The sequence below is a fragment of the Phascolarctos cinereus genome, unplaced genomic scaffold (assembly GCF_003287225.1).
Source record: "Phascolarctos cinereus isolate Bilbo 61053 unplaced genomic scaffold, phaCin_HiC Scaffold_4;HRSCAF=312, whole genome shotgun sequence".
NCBI lineage: Eukaryota > Metazoa > Chordata > Mammalia > Diprotodontia > Phascolarctidae > Phascolarctos > Phascolarctos cinereus.
This window is the reverse complement of record NW_027555847.1, coordinates 11,771,621-11,789,650: the sequence shown is the minus strand read 5'-3', so window position 1 is coordinate 11,789,650 and position 18,030 is coordinate 11,771,621. Positions and strand designations below refer to the sequence as shown.

Below are 18,030 nucleotides of genomic sequence, written 5' to 3'. Positions count from 1 at the left end.
ATCTAAATGAAGTCTTTGAGAGTAGTAACTATCTTATTCTTTTTAATTGTATCCCTAGCACCAAGCACAGCTCTGGCACATAGTAGGGATTTAATAAATGTATTTTGAGTGATAGACCTGATGATACAAGGGCAGAATGAGAAGCAATTCCTTCCTTTTCTATATCACATGGCCTTCCACCACTCTGCTCCACACTGTTGTGTGCTAGACATGTAAAGGAGAGAGAGGCCTGGGAATGTCACATTTCCGTTTTTCTGGACATTTAGGACAATAAATCAAGCCACTGGGATTTCATATGTGTGTCACAATGTTTAATCTTAAGAGATATGTTGATGAGAGTTGCCCAAGGAGGCTCAGAGATGTCACACAGCTAACACACATTAGATTTCTAATCCCATATCTGTCCAACAACATATGTGCTATGCAACACTCCCTTCAAGACATTTCATTTAAAAATAGACAGATAGATAGATAGATAGATAGATAGATAGATAGATAGACGAAGGGATAAATAGATAGATGGATGGATGGGTGGATAGAATCAAATACAGTTTTAAAAGGCACAGAAACAGTGGAGAGATCCTTAGCAGGAAGAAAAGCAGTTACTTTAGGTCTGTCCACAGATCTTGCCTGGATCTCCACCTAATTTGTCAACACAGTCCTCTCCTGGTCTCAGGCATAGGTGACCTGATTCCTCCCAGCTCGAGTTCCCGAGCCCAAATATCAAATGGTTGCACGCCAGACTTACCCTTGTTGTACATGTTGGTTGGAACTTGAACATCACTCAGACTAATGTTGACAGGCAAGTTGTTAAAATGGTCATTTGGAACCAAGATGAACTCCTTCCCCAGCTCCAAATATTTTCCTTCCTCATCTTGTTCATTAATCAGGACTGCATTGAAATATTCATACTGAAAGAGGAAATCAAATGAAGTGACTTGTTACAATGTGTTCATATCTGACCTGGGTATCCAATGAGCTTTTTGGCAATTTTCCATTCATTATCATCCACATGTGGGTCCGTCTAAAAGAAAAAAAAAATCTCTTTCAATTGAAAGATACAAAATGAGGCTACCCAACTGCAGAGGATTAAAGCCTGTGATTTCATTGATTTAAGGAATTCCTATTAAGGGGAATCTGTAAGTACAGATCAAGACCTTCTCTGCAACTTTGGCTCAAAGAATTGCCTGAAAAAGTTATCCCTTATAAGTTATATGAAGTTAACCCTGACTCTCTCTCTGAGTACAAAACTGGCCTCAGACATTTCTTAGCTGTGTGACCTGGGCAAGTCACTGTTTACCTTAGTTTCCTCATCCATAAAATGAGCTGGAGAAGGAAATGGCAAACTACTCCAGTATCTTTGCCAAGAAATTACTGAACAACAGCATGGTTGGAAAACAGTCCTAAATATAGATGGGCAGCTAGATAGACAGATAGATAGATAGATAGATAGATAGATAGATAGATAGATAGATAGATAGATAGATAGATAGATAGATAAGATTAGGTAGATAGATAGATAAGATTAGGTAGATAGATAGGTTAGATAGATCTACATCATCTATCTATCTATCTATCTATCTATCTATCTATCTATCTATCTATGTGTATCAGTGTTTAGAAAAGCCAGTCCACTTTATAATGTGATAAAGGATCTTCTAGCATAATGCCTCAGTATTAGCCCTTTGCAGTTTGGCTTCTGTCTCTTGCCACCTGACTGTAATTGCTTTTTCCAAAGCCGTTAGCAATTCCGATACTGTTAAGTGACTTCTTCTCAATGCTCACTGTTCTTGACCTCTCTGCACTGTTGAACAGCCTCTGCCCTCTGGAGTTTTGTGCCATTGCTTTATACTGATCTTCTTTTGACCTGTCCAATTTCTTGTTCTTTGGCTTCTCTGTAGGATCATTCTTATCTATCCATATTCAGATGCCTTTATGTGGCTGTACCTCACAGCTCAGGCCTGGGGCCTCTCCTCTTCTTTGACTTGACTTCTCAGAGATCTCACTGTCTCCCAAGCAAACTTCTGCCATCTCCACTGAGATGACTTCAAAATCTGCATATCTCATCTTTCATATCTCAAAGCCCACACCTCTAACTGCACCTCCAAACCTCTAGCAGATTATCACACAGCTATCTCAAATTCAATATTTCCAACACAGAAGTTATTATTTTCTCCAGAAATTTTATGTCTCTTCTTAACTTTCCATTTTTCTTTCAAAATCACTGCCATTCAGAGGGGCAGCTAGGTGGCACAGTGGATAGAGCACTGGCCCTGAAGTCAGGAGGACCTGAGTTCAAATCCAGCCTCAGACCAAACACTTGACACTTGCTAGTTGTATGACCCTAGGCAAGCACTTAACCCCAATTAACTAAAAAAAATCACTGCCATTCTATCAGTTATAAATATTTACAACCTAGGATACATCCACAACTCTTCATTCAGTCCCCACCTCCATAATGAATCACTGCCAAGCTCTGTGGATTCTAATTCTCTACATCTTTATATATTTATCCAACTTTTTAATAGTCAAATTACCACCATGCTAGTGAAAGCCTTTTGCTTCTCTTGTTTGGACCATTGCATTAGTCTCTTAAGTGGTAGCCCTACCTTAATCATGTGCCTTAGTGTATAGGGCACTGGACACTTGGATTCAAACTGAGATTCTTACTAGCTGTGTAACCAGGGTCTCCTTACCTCCCTATGCCTCAGTTTCCCTTTATTTAAGATAAAGGATTTGGATTCAGTCTCCAAGGACCCTTCCACCTCTGAATCTATGATTCTCTGATCTTATGATCTCCCTCTAATTCATCTTCCAAATAGCTGCCAAATTGATTTTCCTAGAGCACAGAGTCAACCAAGTCCCCCTGCACAAGACCCTCCACTGGTTCCTTATCACCTCTGGGATAAAGTGCAAATTTTTCTCTTTGACATTTAAGATACTTCACAAGGTCACTCCAGCCTAGCTTTCCAGACCGATCCCATTGAAGAAACTGAATCAATAGAGAACAGGAGAATGTAATTACTAGAGGCTAAAGTTTGACAAATTAATAAATTAAGTTCGGGCTGGCACTCTGTTAAAAAATGGGAGGTTGTTAGTACTTCAAAAATAATGTTGTATATGTGTTTTATTTTGTTTCATTTTGGATAGCAAACAACTTTCACTGGAAACAAAGATAGAAGCAGAAAACGACTCAGAATCAGAGGACCCATCTCAGAGTCAAAGAAGATTCCACCTAAGCTTCCTCTCTGTTAATCACTAGAGCCCACTGTAGGCGAACTTTCAAGACCATGATGCTGGTCCGTTGTGACCCCATGTACACTCTATTAGCCCCTTTCAGCATCATCGACTTGCTGCAGGCTTTTCTAATGCTTTTTTTTTAGGTAATTGGGGTTAAGTGACTTGGCCAGGGTCACACAGATAATAAGTGTCAAGTATTTGGTCTGAAGCCAGATGTGAACTCAGGTCCTCCTGACTTCAGGGCCAGTGCTCTATCCTCTGTGCCACCTAGCTGCCCCTCTAATACTTCTTAAGGTACTATTTGTTTGGTGGAGGCGGGGAGTGGGGTAAGGGGGGGGTAGAGGGAAAAAAAAACAAGGTAGGGAGCTATCCAGCATCTGATGGGAAGCTGGAATGTGGGATCAGCCACACACCTTGACATAGGATCCCTGATGGAGATCTGGAAGGAATCTTAACCATCATCTAATCTAGTAATGTCAAACTCAGTTAGGAATGGAAATCTACAGGAAGCATATTGACTTAGAAAATCACAAATTAATGTTATCTATGATTTATTATATTTTAATTTATTTTGTCAAATATTCCCTGATCACACTTAAATCTTATTCTGGTCCCATTCAGGCAGACTGGGAGTTTGGCACCTCAGATCTAATCCACTCTCCCTCATTTTAAAGACTCATAATGGAGACCAAGAGAAGTCAAATGGCATGTCCCAGGTCACACAGGTAATACATAGTAGATCAGGGATTTAAAGCAGGTTTTAAGTCCCTAGATCCATGTTCTTTCTATTCCACCATGCTGCTTCCCTGAAATGCATACCACCCAGGAGAAACTGTGCTTAGCTGGACTCTATGAAGCAAGAAAGCTTCTCTGTTGTTTGTTTTTTTTCCCCCCATCTTGGTGATTATCACCTCCAGGCAAATAAAGAGATGAAAGAACTTCTATTAAAACAAAAATATGCACAGGAAAAAAGAAAACATTAATATACACAGATATGTAACTACATAAAATGTGAGTAAAGCTTTATCACAGCACTTTACACAAAAGGCACTGAGACTACAGGCCAAGCCTGCATGTAGGCATGGACAGCCTTAGATAGCCTTCAGCTATCCAACAGCATGCATGATCACATGGGCGAAGTATCTGAGAGCCTCCTCAGGTTCCCCTCCCTTAGAAGGTTTCCTAGCACACAGAAAATCAAGAAGATGATGCATGTTATGTATTATGTTAAATGACATCTTAATCTTCCCAGGACCAAAGCACTTCCCAGAAAGTTAACAATGCTACGAGGTCCAAAGCCTTCCAGCCTATTGTTCCCTATAACTAGAAATTTAATTTATTGAAAAATGAATTGCATGCCAGTTTTCAACAGAATGATGTGATAATTTCCTTTTTCCCCTTTTCCCTAAGCTCTTTTTTTGTGTGTTGAGATCTCTTGTGGGTCCTTTGATCTCCCAAGTAATTAAATTATCCACAAAGCTCAGAATGTGAATGAAGTCAGGAAGAAACCAGAGGTGGCTGATTTCCCAAAGGAAAATGTATCTGTTCCCCATGATCAATATACTTCCTTTTTCATCCCCCAGTGGATAGCTACAGGCCATTCTGCCTTTATAGATCTGACACATGACATCATGCTAGTTTAGCAATTAAGAGAAGAGGAATTTTGTGAGCTGCACAACAGTGTTATCATTTTCTCTCAGCAATGAGGTTGGTCAGACCATTAGACAATTCCATTTGGTTTCATTCTTCCAGTATTTCTAAGGTGCCACTCATTGGAATGAGTGATATTGAGTTGTCTATGGTGGAGAAGCATTTGGATGGGCAAGTAAGCTTTGGGGAAGCTTTTAGAGTCCCATCCACTGAGGTAGATCCTAAGGTCTCATCATTCTAGGGAGAAGGCCATGCATGGTTACAGTTCTAACTCAACTTGATTCTTGATTCATATACCAATACTCAGTGAAGAAGGATCACAAATGGGAGCCAGTAAAAACAATCACCACGTCTTTCTATGGTTAGAAACTCCTGCAGTTGAAGATCCCTTCTAACCAAGAGTCCCACCATCCATTTCTCTTGAGACACTAATTCATCTTTCTAAAACTGTTTTTGCCCTGTTGCTCACTTGCTTTAAAATCTTCAGTGATTCCCATGGTCTATAAGAAGTACAAACTCCATTTGGCTAGCATTCAAGGCCATTGACATCCTGACATAAGCTACCTTTACAAGCTCATTTCTCGCTATTGCCCAACATTAAATCTCTGCTCCTGCCACAGAAGACTACTCATTTCCCGTGAATATACCTTATAAATTTTTATCTTTGCAGCTTCTCTTAAATTCCATGGAAGTTCCCCTTCCCCTTCCAGGAAGGTTCCAACTCAATCCACTTTGGCAATCACAAGACTACAATCCTTCCCAGTCCAGCTGCTGCCCCATTTCCTGCACCAAGTTTTGCCTGATCACTGCAGCCCTAGCTCCTCTCTTCTCTGTGCTCCTATGGCATTTGTTGCCTGGATCACTCAGAACTGTAGGACATTAATTGCTAAAAAGACCATTCAATCCTTTCATTTTGGTGGTGAGGAATCAGGGCCCCAAGTAAGTTCAGGGACTACTCAAAGTCACATTAGAGTTGGTGGCAAAGTCAAAATGACAAAGCGTTTCCATTCTCCCATGTCATCTCCCCATAATGTCTGTCAATACCCAGGCTCATAGCTTGTATTTCTCCATCAACCAATAAATCAATGAGCATTTATTCTTTCCCAGGCCATCCCATGGCATTGGCTATACTCTCATCTTTTCCCTGTCTTAACTCTTTGGTGAATCACTTCAATCCTATATGTGAATCCCTTTGAACCTTGTTCTATTACCGGTCATGCCTTGCCAAACCTCAACCTTGGCTCCCTCCCACCAGCCAACACCTTTGCTCCTATTCAAATTCAATTGAACACAGTTGGAGTAAATCACCAAACTATGCTGACTGGGTCCATTACAATTGTATGATACACAGCTTCAACTAGGCCTTCACCAAAGGCAATCCTTTTATGCCTCTCTGATCAGGTCACTATCACACTCCCCACAGAGGCCTTCACAAATATTCTTATATCTGCTCAAGTGCCCCATAGCACCCTCATTCTGGGTGCAGTGAGTTAATATCAAAGGTCTCATTCTGACCTTTCGCATGAACACTTCCCCTCATGCCTCAATGAGAGAAATTATCATTTCTTTCACATATCATAATTAATTAGTGAATTAGGACCAAGTTGTTTCTTCTTTTCTACCTCCTTTTCCAGAATTCAACCAGTATGAAAAATCCTGGGCAAACACTTACCCAGACTAAGAGCTAATCAAAGGTGGTAAAGAAATTCTAAATTTAGGTGAATGAGAGGCAGCCAGATGGCACAGTGGATAGAGTACCAGCTTTGCATTTAGGAGTACCTGAGTTCAAATCTGGCCTTAGACACATAGCACTCATTAGCTGTGTGACCCTTGGCAAGTCACTTAACCCCATTGTCTAGTCCAAAAAAAATAGCTGAATGGGTGGATTATTTCTCATTGTATAACTCAGATAAGTCTAGGAAAATATAGGGTTCTCTCTTTTTGTTGGACAGGTGATATGAAATTGATAAGTCTTTTTGACTAAGACTTGGATGGTCCAAGTCATATACCCCTAAGACCCTCATTAGAATAAGCCTACATCTCATTGTAATATTCATTTTTTAATTAATTGTTAACTAATTAGAATTGATTGCCATCCTTACAACACCTACTTTTCCTATGGCATATAAGTTGTGAGCCCACCACCATGACAGTCTTTGTGCCATTGACCTCTTTTACTAATAAAATGCTAGCATTATTAATAAAACGATTAACCAGAAATTATGCCTCTTGAATGTTTGAAACATCACATCAACAAAAAAGAATGAGGCCATTCACCAAAAGCAACACCTTCTCATATGTTCCTCATTTCACATCACTGAGGCATCTTTGCCTTCCTTAAACCCTATTTCATATTAAGAGGCAGCTCTTCTATTTGCCAGTGAAGTTACCCTTGGTCCCACCCCCTCTCATGTTTTCCAGCAGATTTTCTCCTACATAATTTTCACTCTCTTTCATCTTCAATCTTTCCCTATTTACTGATTGCCTACAAACACATCTTTGTCTTCTGTATCCTTAAAAAGTCCTCACTTTGATCCTAACATCCCCACTAACAACTATGTATATCCTTCCAACTAGCATGCCTAAACTCCTTGGAAAAGCCATGTACACTAGGTGCCTCTGATTCTCTTCTAAACCGTCTTCTTCCAATCTCATCATTCAACCAAAATGAATGAATGAAATGAAATTTGAGGAGGGAGAGAGCAATGTCAACTAAGGAGATCAAGAAAGGAAATGACAAGCAGGATAAGCCATGAATGAAGCCAAACATTCTGAGCAGTGGAGATGAGGGGGTACATTCTAGGCATTTGAGGGGTCTGTAAAAAGGCAGGGACACAGAAGAGTAAATGCTCACTTTAGGGAGAAGCATGGAGGCCAATTTGGTCAGAATGTAGACTGGACAGGGGCAGTGAGTTAATATCAAATATGTCTGAAGAGCTAAGGGGTACCCAAAATATGAAGGATTTTAAATTCTGAGTACAAATCTCTACTTTATCCCAGAGGCAATAGGGAGCCAATGAACTTCTTAATTTTTTCTTGTCAGGAAGGAACTCACTGTCTTTCTTTTCCTGCTTAACATTCTAAATTGAGAATCACCCCTTAAGAGAGCTAATAATCTTTTCAATGAGGGCAGGTGGGGAGGGAGGAAGGGAGAAAATTTGAAACCTGAAGTTTTAAAAACATACATTTAAAAAAATGTTTTCACATGCTACTGGGAAATAAGAAATACAGGAAATGGGGTACAGAAGTCTATCCTGCCCTACAGGAAGGGGATAAGAGAAGGGGGAAAGATAGAAGAGAGGACAGACTAGGGGAAGGGATAGTCAGAATGCATGCCATCTTGGGGTGGGGGAAGGGGTGAGATGGGGTGACAATTTGGAACTCAAAATCTTGTGGAAGTAAATATTGAAAGCTAAAAATAAATAAATTTATATTTGAAAAAAGAGGGCTAATAATACTGGGGGCAGGACTTCTGATGTCAAACAAAAATTTTAATAGTAGATTTGTATTGGTATCATTTGTCCTTATAACACATGTATTTCACCCTTTATCCCTCTGCCTCTTTCCAGAGAACCATCCACTATAAAAAAAAAAAAAGATAAAAGGGGAAAATATCAGCTAAACTAATCAACACACTGAAAAAACCAGACTTAAAATGTAATGATCCAGCCTTGTGAACTCTTGCTTCTGCAAAGGCAAAGAAAGAGGTGTTTTCCTATACACAAGTGAATATGAGAGGAGTGTATAGTAGATGTTAGCTTGTTATTTTTAAACTTATATTTTTTTTTATCTTTCATCTGAAAAAGGAAAAGAAAAAATGAGAGCAAAACCTTTTTCTTCAGTGCGCTTGCTAAGCTACCCAACTGCCTCCTGGAATGTCCCAAGTGAAACCATGTTAGCAATGTTAGAGAGGAAGTAGCCCTTCATCCTTTGGGACAATCCCCAAACCCATGTCTGTGATTTTGCTCCAGGAACTTCAATGGCTTCAAGAAATGTTAGATGGGAAAGCATGAGAGAAATTAAGAATAAAAACAGTAAAGAGAAAATAGAGTAAATCCAGCACAGGACCCAGAACCTCATTTGAGATAACACGGGGGTAAAGAGATCAATTCCCATTAGCAGACAGTATGGATCCTCTGACCACCAAGTAGCCCAAGAAAATAATCTCAATTTGACCTTCCCAATAGAGGCCATTGACCTTTGATGACCCCATAACTAGCTGTGTCTCTCCTCTGCACAATGGGCCAGTGGTGGCCTAATATACTTCAAAAGAATTGCTTACTTCCAAAGGACTTCCCACCAATCCTGGTGGGACTGAGTAGTCCAAATGTCTTGGCTGTCTACATGAATCTGGAGGAAGTCTGAGTAAAGAAAGAGCGTTTGGTCACAGGGGGAGCCTCTGCTCTGCTGTAATTATGGGTGTAACTGCAAAGCCTATTGAAGCAGACAATCGGTGAGTGCTTATTAAGCATGTACTATTATATGCCAAGCAGTGTACTAGGTCCTGGGGATCCAGGTTCAAAGAATGAAACAATCCCTGCCTTCAATAAGCTTACATTCTTATTCAAGCACCAAATGGTGATGCTACTAGGAGCACCCTAGTTTACCCTATGATTGACCCTGTAGTTTAAAATAGATATTCATCAAATAAATGTTATATTTCTATTAGTATTAAGTGTTTCTACATGTTAAATATATCTTTAATTTATTATTTACATTTTATACATTTTAATGCAAAGAAGCAGCATAGATAGAGAGGTCTTCAAATTCAAGAACACTGACCTACTTCTGACACATATCAGTTGTGTGATCCTGGGCAAGTCATTTAATCTTTCAGTGTCCTATGGCAACTCTGTAAGGCTCTTAGCCTAGACAAGGAGCTTCCTTGCTGGGAGTGCTCTACACTAATGAAATCATGAGCCTGGATCACTCTGTTCCCCTCCGTACAGTGCAAAACTACTATACAGATATATATGTGAACGTCTCAGAGTTTTCACACTGTTCAAATATTTATTTTGAATGACATAGTTTACTTTAAATAACAAACATTGATAAGTGCTGTTTTAAGTGACTATTTTCTACAAACCTGAAAAAAAGACAAATGTACATTTTTTCTTCTGATAAATTATTTCTGAAATCATGCTAAATCTTAATTCCCATACCAACCTTCCCTCTAGATAAGAATAAAATTATTATAATTGATTGAGAGCTTTCTCTGAGTTTAGAACCTCAAAATTGTTGAATAAACATAGAAAGGTGTATGATGTGAGGAAAGCACAAGTGAGAGGCACCTAAGTGGGAGGTGATTTTCACATTAACCCTAGAATCTATCCATCAGACTTCTATTTAGGTGATCACCTATGACAAAAACACAATAACAACTTTGGGAATATTCTATCAGCAAGTAGCTCTCTCTCTCCCTCTCTCACATACGCATGTGCGTGTGCGCGCATACACACACACACACATACACACACATACACACACACACACACACTGTTGCTCAGGCACTCTGTTAGGACTGGATATAAAGCAAACAGCTCATACCCTCAAGGAAATGGAAAAGACACATAGACATATAGAAAATAAAATACACAGAAAGTACATCATATTGGGGGGAAATACGTACTAATTACCAAATTAAATATTTACAAAGTAATAAAAAGTAGGTGAGGTTTTTGGGGGGTTGCTGGCAGATGGAGGGGGGACCATCAGGGAAGCAGCATTAGCAGACCAGTGTTTTAGGAATATCCCTTTGGAGGTTGGATTGGAGAGAAATGAAACTGGAGGCAAGAATGTCAAGTAGGAAGTCATAGCAATACTCCAGGTAAAAAAGGATAAATACGTGAATTAGGGTGATGGCCATATTAGAAACAAGAAAAGGATGGATCAAGAGATGTTGCAGAAGTAAAATAGACAAAACTTGGAAATTGGATAGATATGAGGAAGGATGCATGACATGTATGAATGAGGAATGATACTGAGGTCAACCCTGGGTAACTGGGACAATAGTGGAGTCCTTCACAGAAATGGAGGAGTTTGGCATTGAAATTGACTTGGTAGAAAGAGAAAATGGGTATAATTTTGGACATATTGACTTTGAGATGCCTTTATTATTTTCTATGGGCAGTTAGGGATGTAGGAATGAAGCTCAGGAAATTGTTAGAACTGGATTATATAATTTGGTATCATCTGCATAGAGATGATATTCGAACCCATGGGAACTGATGAGATAAAGGGATAGTAGAGAGGTAGAAAAGAGCTCAGGATAGTACACAGAGTACAGGATACAAGTGATGACCAAGGAAAGGAAACTGAGGGACTCTACAGGTAGTAGAACAAAGGAAGAGCAGTGTCACCAAAATCCCCCAAAGGCAACAGGATCCAGAAAGAGAGGATAGTCAATATTGTTAAATGCTGTAGAAAAGTCAAGGTAAATGAGGAACAAATGAGAAAAAAGCTATTGGATTTTTCAATTAAGGGCTTAATGGTATAAATGGAGCTAGCAATTTGACTCCAGTAATGATATCAGAAGTCAGATTACAGGAGGGTAAAAAGTGAGTGAGGGGGCAACTAGGTGGCACAGTTGATAGAGCACTGACCGTGGAGTCAGAAGGACCCAAGTTCAAATTTGATCTCAGACACTTGACACGTACTAGCTGTGTGACCTTGGGCAAGTCACTTAACCCCATTGCCTAGCCAAAAAAAAAAAAGTGAGTGAGTTCGTTAAGATGTTGGTTGGTTTTGGCCAAAAAAAAAAATACTTTGTTTTATTATTCTTTATTTTAAAAAGTATAACTTGCTGTGTAGGTGGATAAAGAAGACATTTAAAATGAAATGATATAAAAACAAAATGTCAAATAAATCATATTTTAAAAGGAGTGAGAATAATGAAGAATGAATCTAGAGATCATTTCTATAAACATATCTGTGAAATTTAGAAGAGATACAGGATGAAAGCTTGAGGGGATGTAGGGTCCAGTGATTTTTTTTAAGAGAATGGGCAGACTTAAGTTTGTAGGAAACAGGGAAGGAGATGGTGGATAGGGAAAAAAATCAAGACTGAAGTGTAAGAGGGGCTAATCAAGGCATCAATTTACTGGAGGATATAGGAGGGGCAAGCTATCAAGGGAGCACATAGAAAAGTTGGCCTTGGCAAGGAAATGGGCCACCTTTTCATTAGAGACTAAAAGAAGGGAGGCAAGCAGGGCACGCCACTGTATTTTCGAAGCCATAATACTGGGTAATTTACAGCTCTGATACATTAGATTGATTTATGACCTTTCCTTGGCAATTATACAGTAATTATCATTGAAGTGATTATGGAGTTACAAGGCAGGAAATGTAATTTATCAAGAAGTTTTGAACAGTAACTTGTCACCAAAGCTCTTGGCACTGACAAAGACTCTTCCCAAGCGTTGGCTTTAAAATTAAGACTCTGAGAATTATCAGTTAAGTTAGACCACAGGAGCATAAATTGAGTGAAAGTTGCTGCAGGAAGTCAGGGTGCATAGCCTGGAAAAAAGAAGAGTGGGGCAAGAGGGGGGAGAATTGAAAAGACACAAATTTGGGCTTAGAAAAAAGCCTAAATCCTCTACAATGAGAGCTGCTCAAAAGGAAAAGGAGTTGTCCCAGGAGCAAGGAGATGGGGGAGAAGGGTGGAACAGCAAGGAGGCACCCCTCATGGGAGGCCTGCAAGCAAAGATTGCCAACTTGTGACTAGATAGACTGTAGAATCACAGAATCTGGAAATTGAAAGGACCCTCAATGGGCACTTAATCCCTAACGTGGACACCCAGACAAGTGGTCAGGATGCTGATCTCTAAGTGTTAGGCATCATCTCTGTGGATCAAACCAGAAATTGTCTCTTTACAGTTTCTACCCACTCCCTACAGTTTGGTCCTTTGGGGCAAGGGGAACAAAACTAATCCCTAAAGTGTAAGGACTTCAAAGTGCATCCTAAGAATGTAGTTCCTTGAAGGTAGGGGTGGTTGGGTAGGGTTTTGAATCCCCCTCACCCAATACAGTGACTATAACAATCAGCACTTATCAAATTCAATTAAAAGAAATGAATCAAGAAGAAATAAGTGTGAGGATGGCCTAAGGGCCTTGCAGAGAATACTATAACGAATAAACTGAGGAAAATATAAAGGGGAAATAAATAAAAGTCGATTGTCGTGGATATGGAGAGGAAGCAAGCCTACATCCATATATCTGAACATGAAGATTGCATAACCCAACCAAGCACCTTTTCCCTTTGTATAGGGAATTATACATTAATTCAAATTTATTCAATTCATTAGATCTTGGCAAATGGAATTCAAAGTTATTCTTTCCCCTAGCAATACAGAGTTCCCTCTTAGTCATCTGAGTTGTAGTAAAATGAGTCTCTGTTAGCACTCACCTAGATACTTTGGAGAAGGTTCCAGATGCCCAATAGAAAGAAAAAAATTTGATGGCTCCAATTTCAAGGGTGAAAAAGGATAAGGTGGTCAGGAGAGCAAGTTAAGTCATTCTTTGGAAGCCAGCCACCATAATGAGGTCTTGGCTCTCATCCCCCAAAGCCGGAGAGCAGGTCACTACAAAACCCTTCCATCCCTGCCTCCACAGGCCCTTAGGGAGTACTAGATGCTGGGCTGACCAAGGATGGCCACGCTTAGCACAGAAGATATCCATCTGTCTTGAGGGTTCAAAGAATTCCCAAAAGGCATTGGTGGAACATATTAAAAATACAACTACATTTCTATTGGGCCAAAAGAACAAAGGAAAGAAAGTTCTGCAGGCCTTAGATTCTGTTCCAGGATATCGGAAAGAAAACTGCCCTTGGAGCACCATTGTAAGTGCCACAGGGCCCAAGACATCTCAGAAAAGAAGAACTACATCAACGGCTGAGCTAAGAATGCCAATGCTGCACACTTATCCTTGCTATGCATCCACAGATCAGAAAAGTGAGAGGTGTTCATTCCCACCAAGGAAAATGGAGTCATTGTCACCATCACTATCACAGCCTTAAGGAGCTGTGATCTCACAGGCCTCTGCCAATACAGATCCCAGCTGCTCTATGACTTGTAGCCTTATAGACTTTCTTGAGGGTCTGAGTGCCCAGGGTCACAAAGTAGTGGCAGAGTAGGGATTCAAATCCAGCTCCCCTCAGTTGTAGCATTCTCTCCACCATTCCAGGCTGCATCAGGGATGGCACCATTTGTAGTACATACTTTGGAGTGGAGGAGAGTCAAACAAAATGGCTATGCCATAGATGAGAAATGGCAGCTGATGCCACCACCCTCCCATTTAATCAATTTCAAAACTTCAGTGTCCTCTTTGACTTTTCCCAAAAATCTTCTACTTCTAAAAAAATTACCTTCACCCTGAGTCAGTTGCCAATTTTTCCTTATTCTTTCTCCAAAATCTCTCACAATTGCTTTCAAATTCCTCCACTCCTTTGAGTAATATTCTAGTTATTCTAGTTCAAGCCCTGATTACCTGAAACTTCTCTTCTCTCTCTACTTGGCAATATCATAAATTCCCAAAGGTTTTATTACTATCTCTATACAAATGAATCCCAGATCTGTATGTTCAATCTCAGTTTCTCTTTTGCATTTCAGGCCAGTATCACCATGAGCCTATTGGACATTTAAACCGAGTATCCCATCTGTACCTAAAAAGCAACATGTCCAAACAAAACTCATAATCTTTAACCAACAGTGACCCTTTTTCAAAATTTCCCTATTTCAGTTGTGGGTACAACCATTCTTCAAATCTTCTAGGTTGCAATGCCAACCTGAACTCCTCACTCTCTCTCTCCCCATATCAGCTGTCAAAATCTTGCCTTTCTGATTTCCACAGTATGCCTTCTTCCTGTCCCTTTTCTCTATCCAGCCACCACTCTAGTTCAAGTATTTATCAGCTATCACCTGGATTATTACAATAGCCTCCTAACTGGCATATCTGCCTCATGTCTCTCTACATACCAAGACATCCTTCACACAACTGCCCAAGGAATTTTCCTGAATCATAGCTCTGACCATGTCATTCATTTATCCAATAAAATTCATTGGTTTTATCTGTTCTCTAAAATAAAAGATCAATCACTTTGTCATTGAAAGTCTTCCCCATCTGCCCAAAGCCTACCTTCTCACCCTCATTTTATATTTCTCTCCTTCTCATACTCCATTATCCCTTCAGAGTGGCCCTCTCACTTCTCTTATGCAACTGACCCCATCATTCTCTTCTCCAAAAGCCTCAGGAGCTATCCAGCATTTATTTCTCAAAAATGCGAACTCCTTAGATTAGAATTCAAAGCTAGCTCCGTTCTATTTTCTAGCTACAAGACAGATCCTTTCTTTTATGCATTGTACTCTGAGACAATTTCATCTGATGTGGATTTGTGAAGGACTGCCTGTGTATCAGGCAGGGATTGGGAACACAAGACAAAAAGCCAAACAATCTCTGCCCTCAAAAAGCTTACATTTTCCAGCCCATGCAAAATGAAACTGCTTGCCATTGTCACTGTTCAGTCCCTGAACTCCACCTCAGGCACTTGGAATGGCTTGGCCTTAGGGGTGCCCTGGAGCCAGCTGTGGCTCCCTACTGCTTACGCTCAGTGTGACCACTTACACTACAAAATCTGGAAGATGCTACAAGTCAGGGCTTGATATAGCATCTTATTGACTGCCTAGCCTTAGGAAAATGATGGAGAAAACATTCATAATGCACATTAAGCTTTAATGCATGTCATGCATTTTTTCCTTCAGAGATACAGTTATAAACGTTTATGAGAACACTGGTCCCTAAATACCTTTCAATTCAACATCAATTCTCCACTGTGTTGGAGGAACAATTAACAAGGTAGACTCTGCTTCTGAGGGGCTTATAGGAAGGGCAAACACAATGACCGGGCCAGACAAATACAGATTTAGAGCTGGAAAACCCCTCAGAGGGTGCCTAGTCCAAACCTCTCATTCCTCAGATGAAGGAATTAGAATCCAGAGAGATTAAGGGACCTGCCCAGCATCACACTTGGGATCATAGACTTAGAGGTGAAAAGGACCCCAGAGTTGGCATAGCCTAATGCCCTAAACCTTCTTTTTATAGAGGAAGACACTGAAAATCGCACAAAAAAAAGGAGATTCTGCCCTAATTATGAGGAAAAGTTTGGCAAAAAGTTTCATTGGGTTACTTAGTATATGTAATTAACATAAAGTAGAGAAAGTGAAGGACTAGACCTCTACTGATGCAGCCAACATCTTCTCTGCAAAGTCTTGTCTAAGACAGTGATGGAGACCACAGAGAGGTTGAGTGATTGGCCCATGGTTACACAGCCAGTACATGTCAGAGGCAGGAATTGAAATCCAGTTTTCCTGGCTCCAGGGCCATTCACCACAGCAATGGTGTCAAACTCAAATAGAAACAACTCTCTAGATGCCACACATTGACTTAGAAAACCACAAATTCACATTATCTCTATTTTATTGTATTTTTATTGATTTTGTTAAACATTTCCCAATTACATTTGAATCTGGTTCAGGACTTTGGCTCCCCTGAGTTTGATGTTTCTGCATTACTACACCTTTTGTAATGTAGTCATCCATTGTCCTCAATACAACTAGAAATCAGTTGTCCAAATTGATGATCAAATTTTGTAAAAAGGTCATATGCATTTGGATACATGTATATCCCCTACTTTTTCTATTTTGTTATCTCTAGATGCTTAATTATGTCACCCTAAAACAGCTACTTCGGTCTATTATTACTATACTGTTTATTTTTATATTTGATATTCTGATAATGGGATATTAAGATACAGAAATATTAGATTTTTATTTCATTCTCAGTCTTGTATCTCCTTTCATATTTGAATTATTGTTTCATTCAAAGCAGATGTGTTGAATAGTGTTAGAACATCATTTTTTTTACAATACCTTTTAGCATTGTACAATAGCTTTATTCATCTCTCAGTGCTTTCTTGAGAAAGTGGCCTCTTTTGCTTGCCACTGAATCAATACCTACAACTTTTGAAGGTTTTCTTTTCCCTGGCGTTAAAGATATATTTATTCATATTAACATATGGTGGCTGTGTGACCCTGGGCAAGTCACTTAACCTCTCGACCCCAAACAATATTGAAAACTCAAGTTGCTGAACAGTTGATGATCTGTATTAGGAGAAGGAGTCATGTTAGCTGGGACCTATGATTTCGCTGGTAGGAAGTTCCCAGTTTATTGGTTGATAAACACATAATAGGTGATCTGTCTCTCCCTAAATCACAAATCAATAAATATTTTTTATCCATTTTGTTTTTAGATGTAGATGATATGATGACTTTTTTTTTACTGTGCTGTTATTTCACCAATGAAGCTTTGTAATTTTCCATCACTTGATATAATATGAATAGGAACATTTGAAGTCTCATTAGAGAATAATTAACTTTATGCGAACATATGTCTCCCTGTTTTTACCTTGTATGGGTGAGTACAATTAACTAACAAAGGAATTGCAATTGTTATGCCCCAAAAGATATGTGATCACAATTTGTAGCTACTATAATTTGCTACTAAAATAATTGATTAAGAAGAGAAAATAATCTTTTGTTTGAGATATTTCAACAACTAAAGATTGAATAGGGGCAACGTAAAGCCCAGATGGAAGAGACACTTGATGAAAACATATTCTTAACAATGTCATGAGAAAAATATATATATATGTATATGACATTGTTTTTCCAGTAGATCCTTGTAATTGGATTGCCTCAGATAAAACTGACTCTGAAGAGCATGTCATTTGGGTACAACAGTGACTAAAAGTGTATTGAATGAGGGCCAAGAGTTACCTTATTGGAATACAGAGCATTTAAGTATCTTCTCGTGGACTGCTATGTGGAGTGTTTGTAGCATCTTAGAAAGTGAATTAGTTTAATGATGGGATAGTAGGTCTTTTAATGAAAAAGAGAGCTAATTTTACTCTCATGCCCATTTTCTCTACCATTTAAGAGTGTAGGTTTTCCAAATGGTTGAAATATATAAACACACTCTAACACACATTCATATAAATATGTGTGTGTTTGCTTATGAAAGACAATGTTTCTTAGTGAATATTTATACATTGTGTCCCAATTGGACTGTAACCTCCTTGAGGACAGAGAT

General features: G+C 39.4%; 1 protein-coding gene across 4 annotated transcripts in view; it reads right to left on the bottom strand.

The window, feature by feature from the left end:
* The window catches only part of CACNA2D3 (calcium voltage-gated channel auxiliary subunit alpha2delta 3), a 1,023,339-nt gene that overhangs the window by 637,643 nt on the left and 367,666 nt on the right, over positions 1 to 18,030 (bottom strand). For all 4 annotated transcript variants that reach the window (XM_020970614.2, XM_020970616.2, XM_020970615.2 and 1 more), the window contains exon 5: positions 749 to 911. In XM_020970614.2, coding sequence (XP_020826273.1) covers positions 749 to 911 — 163 coding nt within the window. The remainder of the gene's footprint in view (positions 1 to 748; positions 912 to 18,030) is intronic.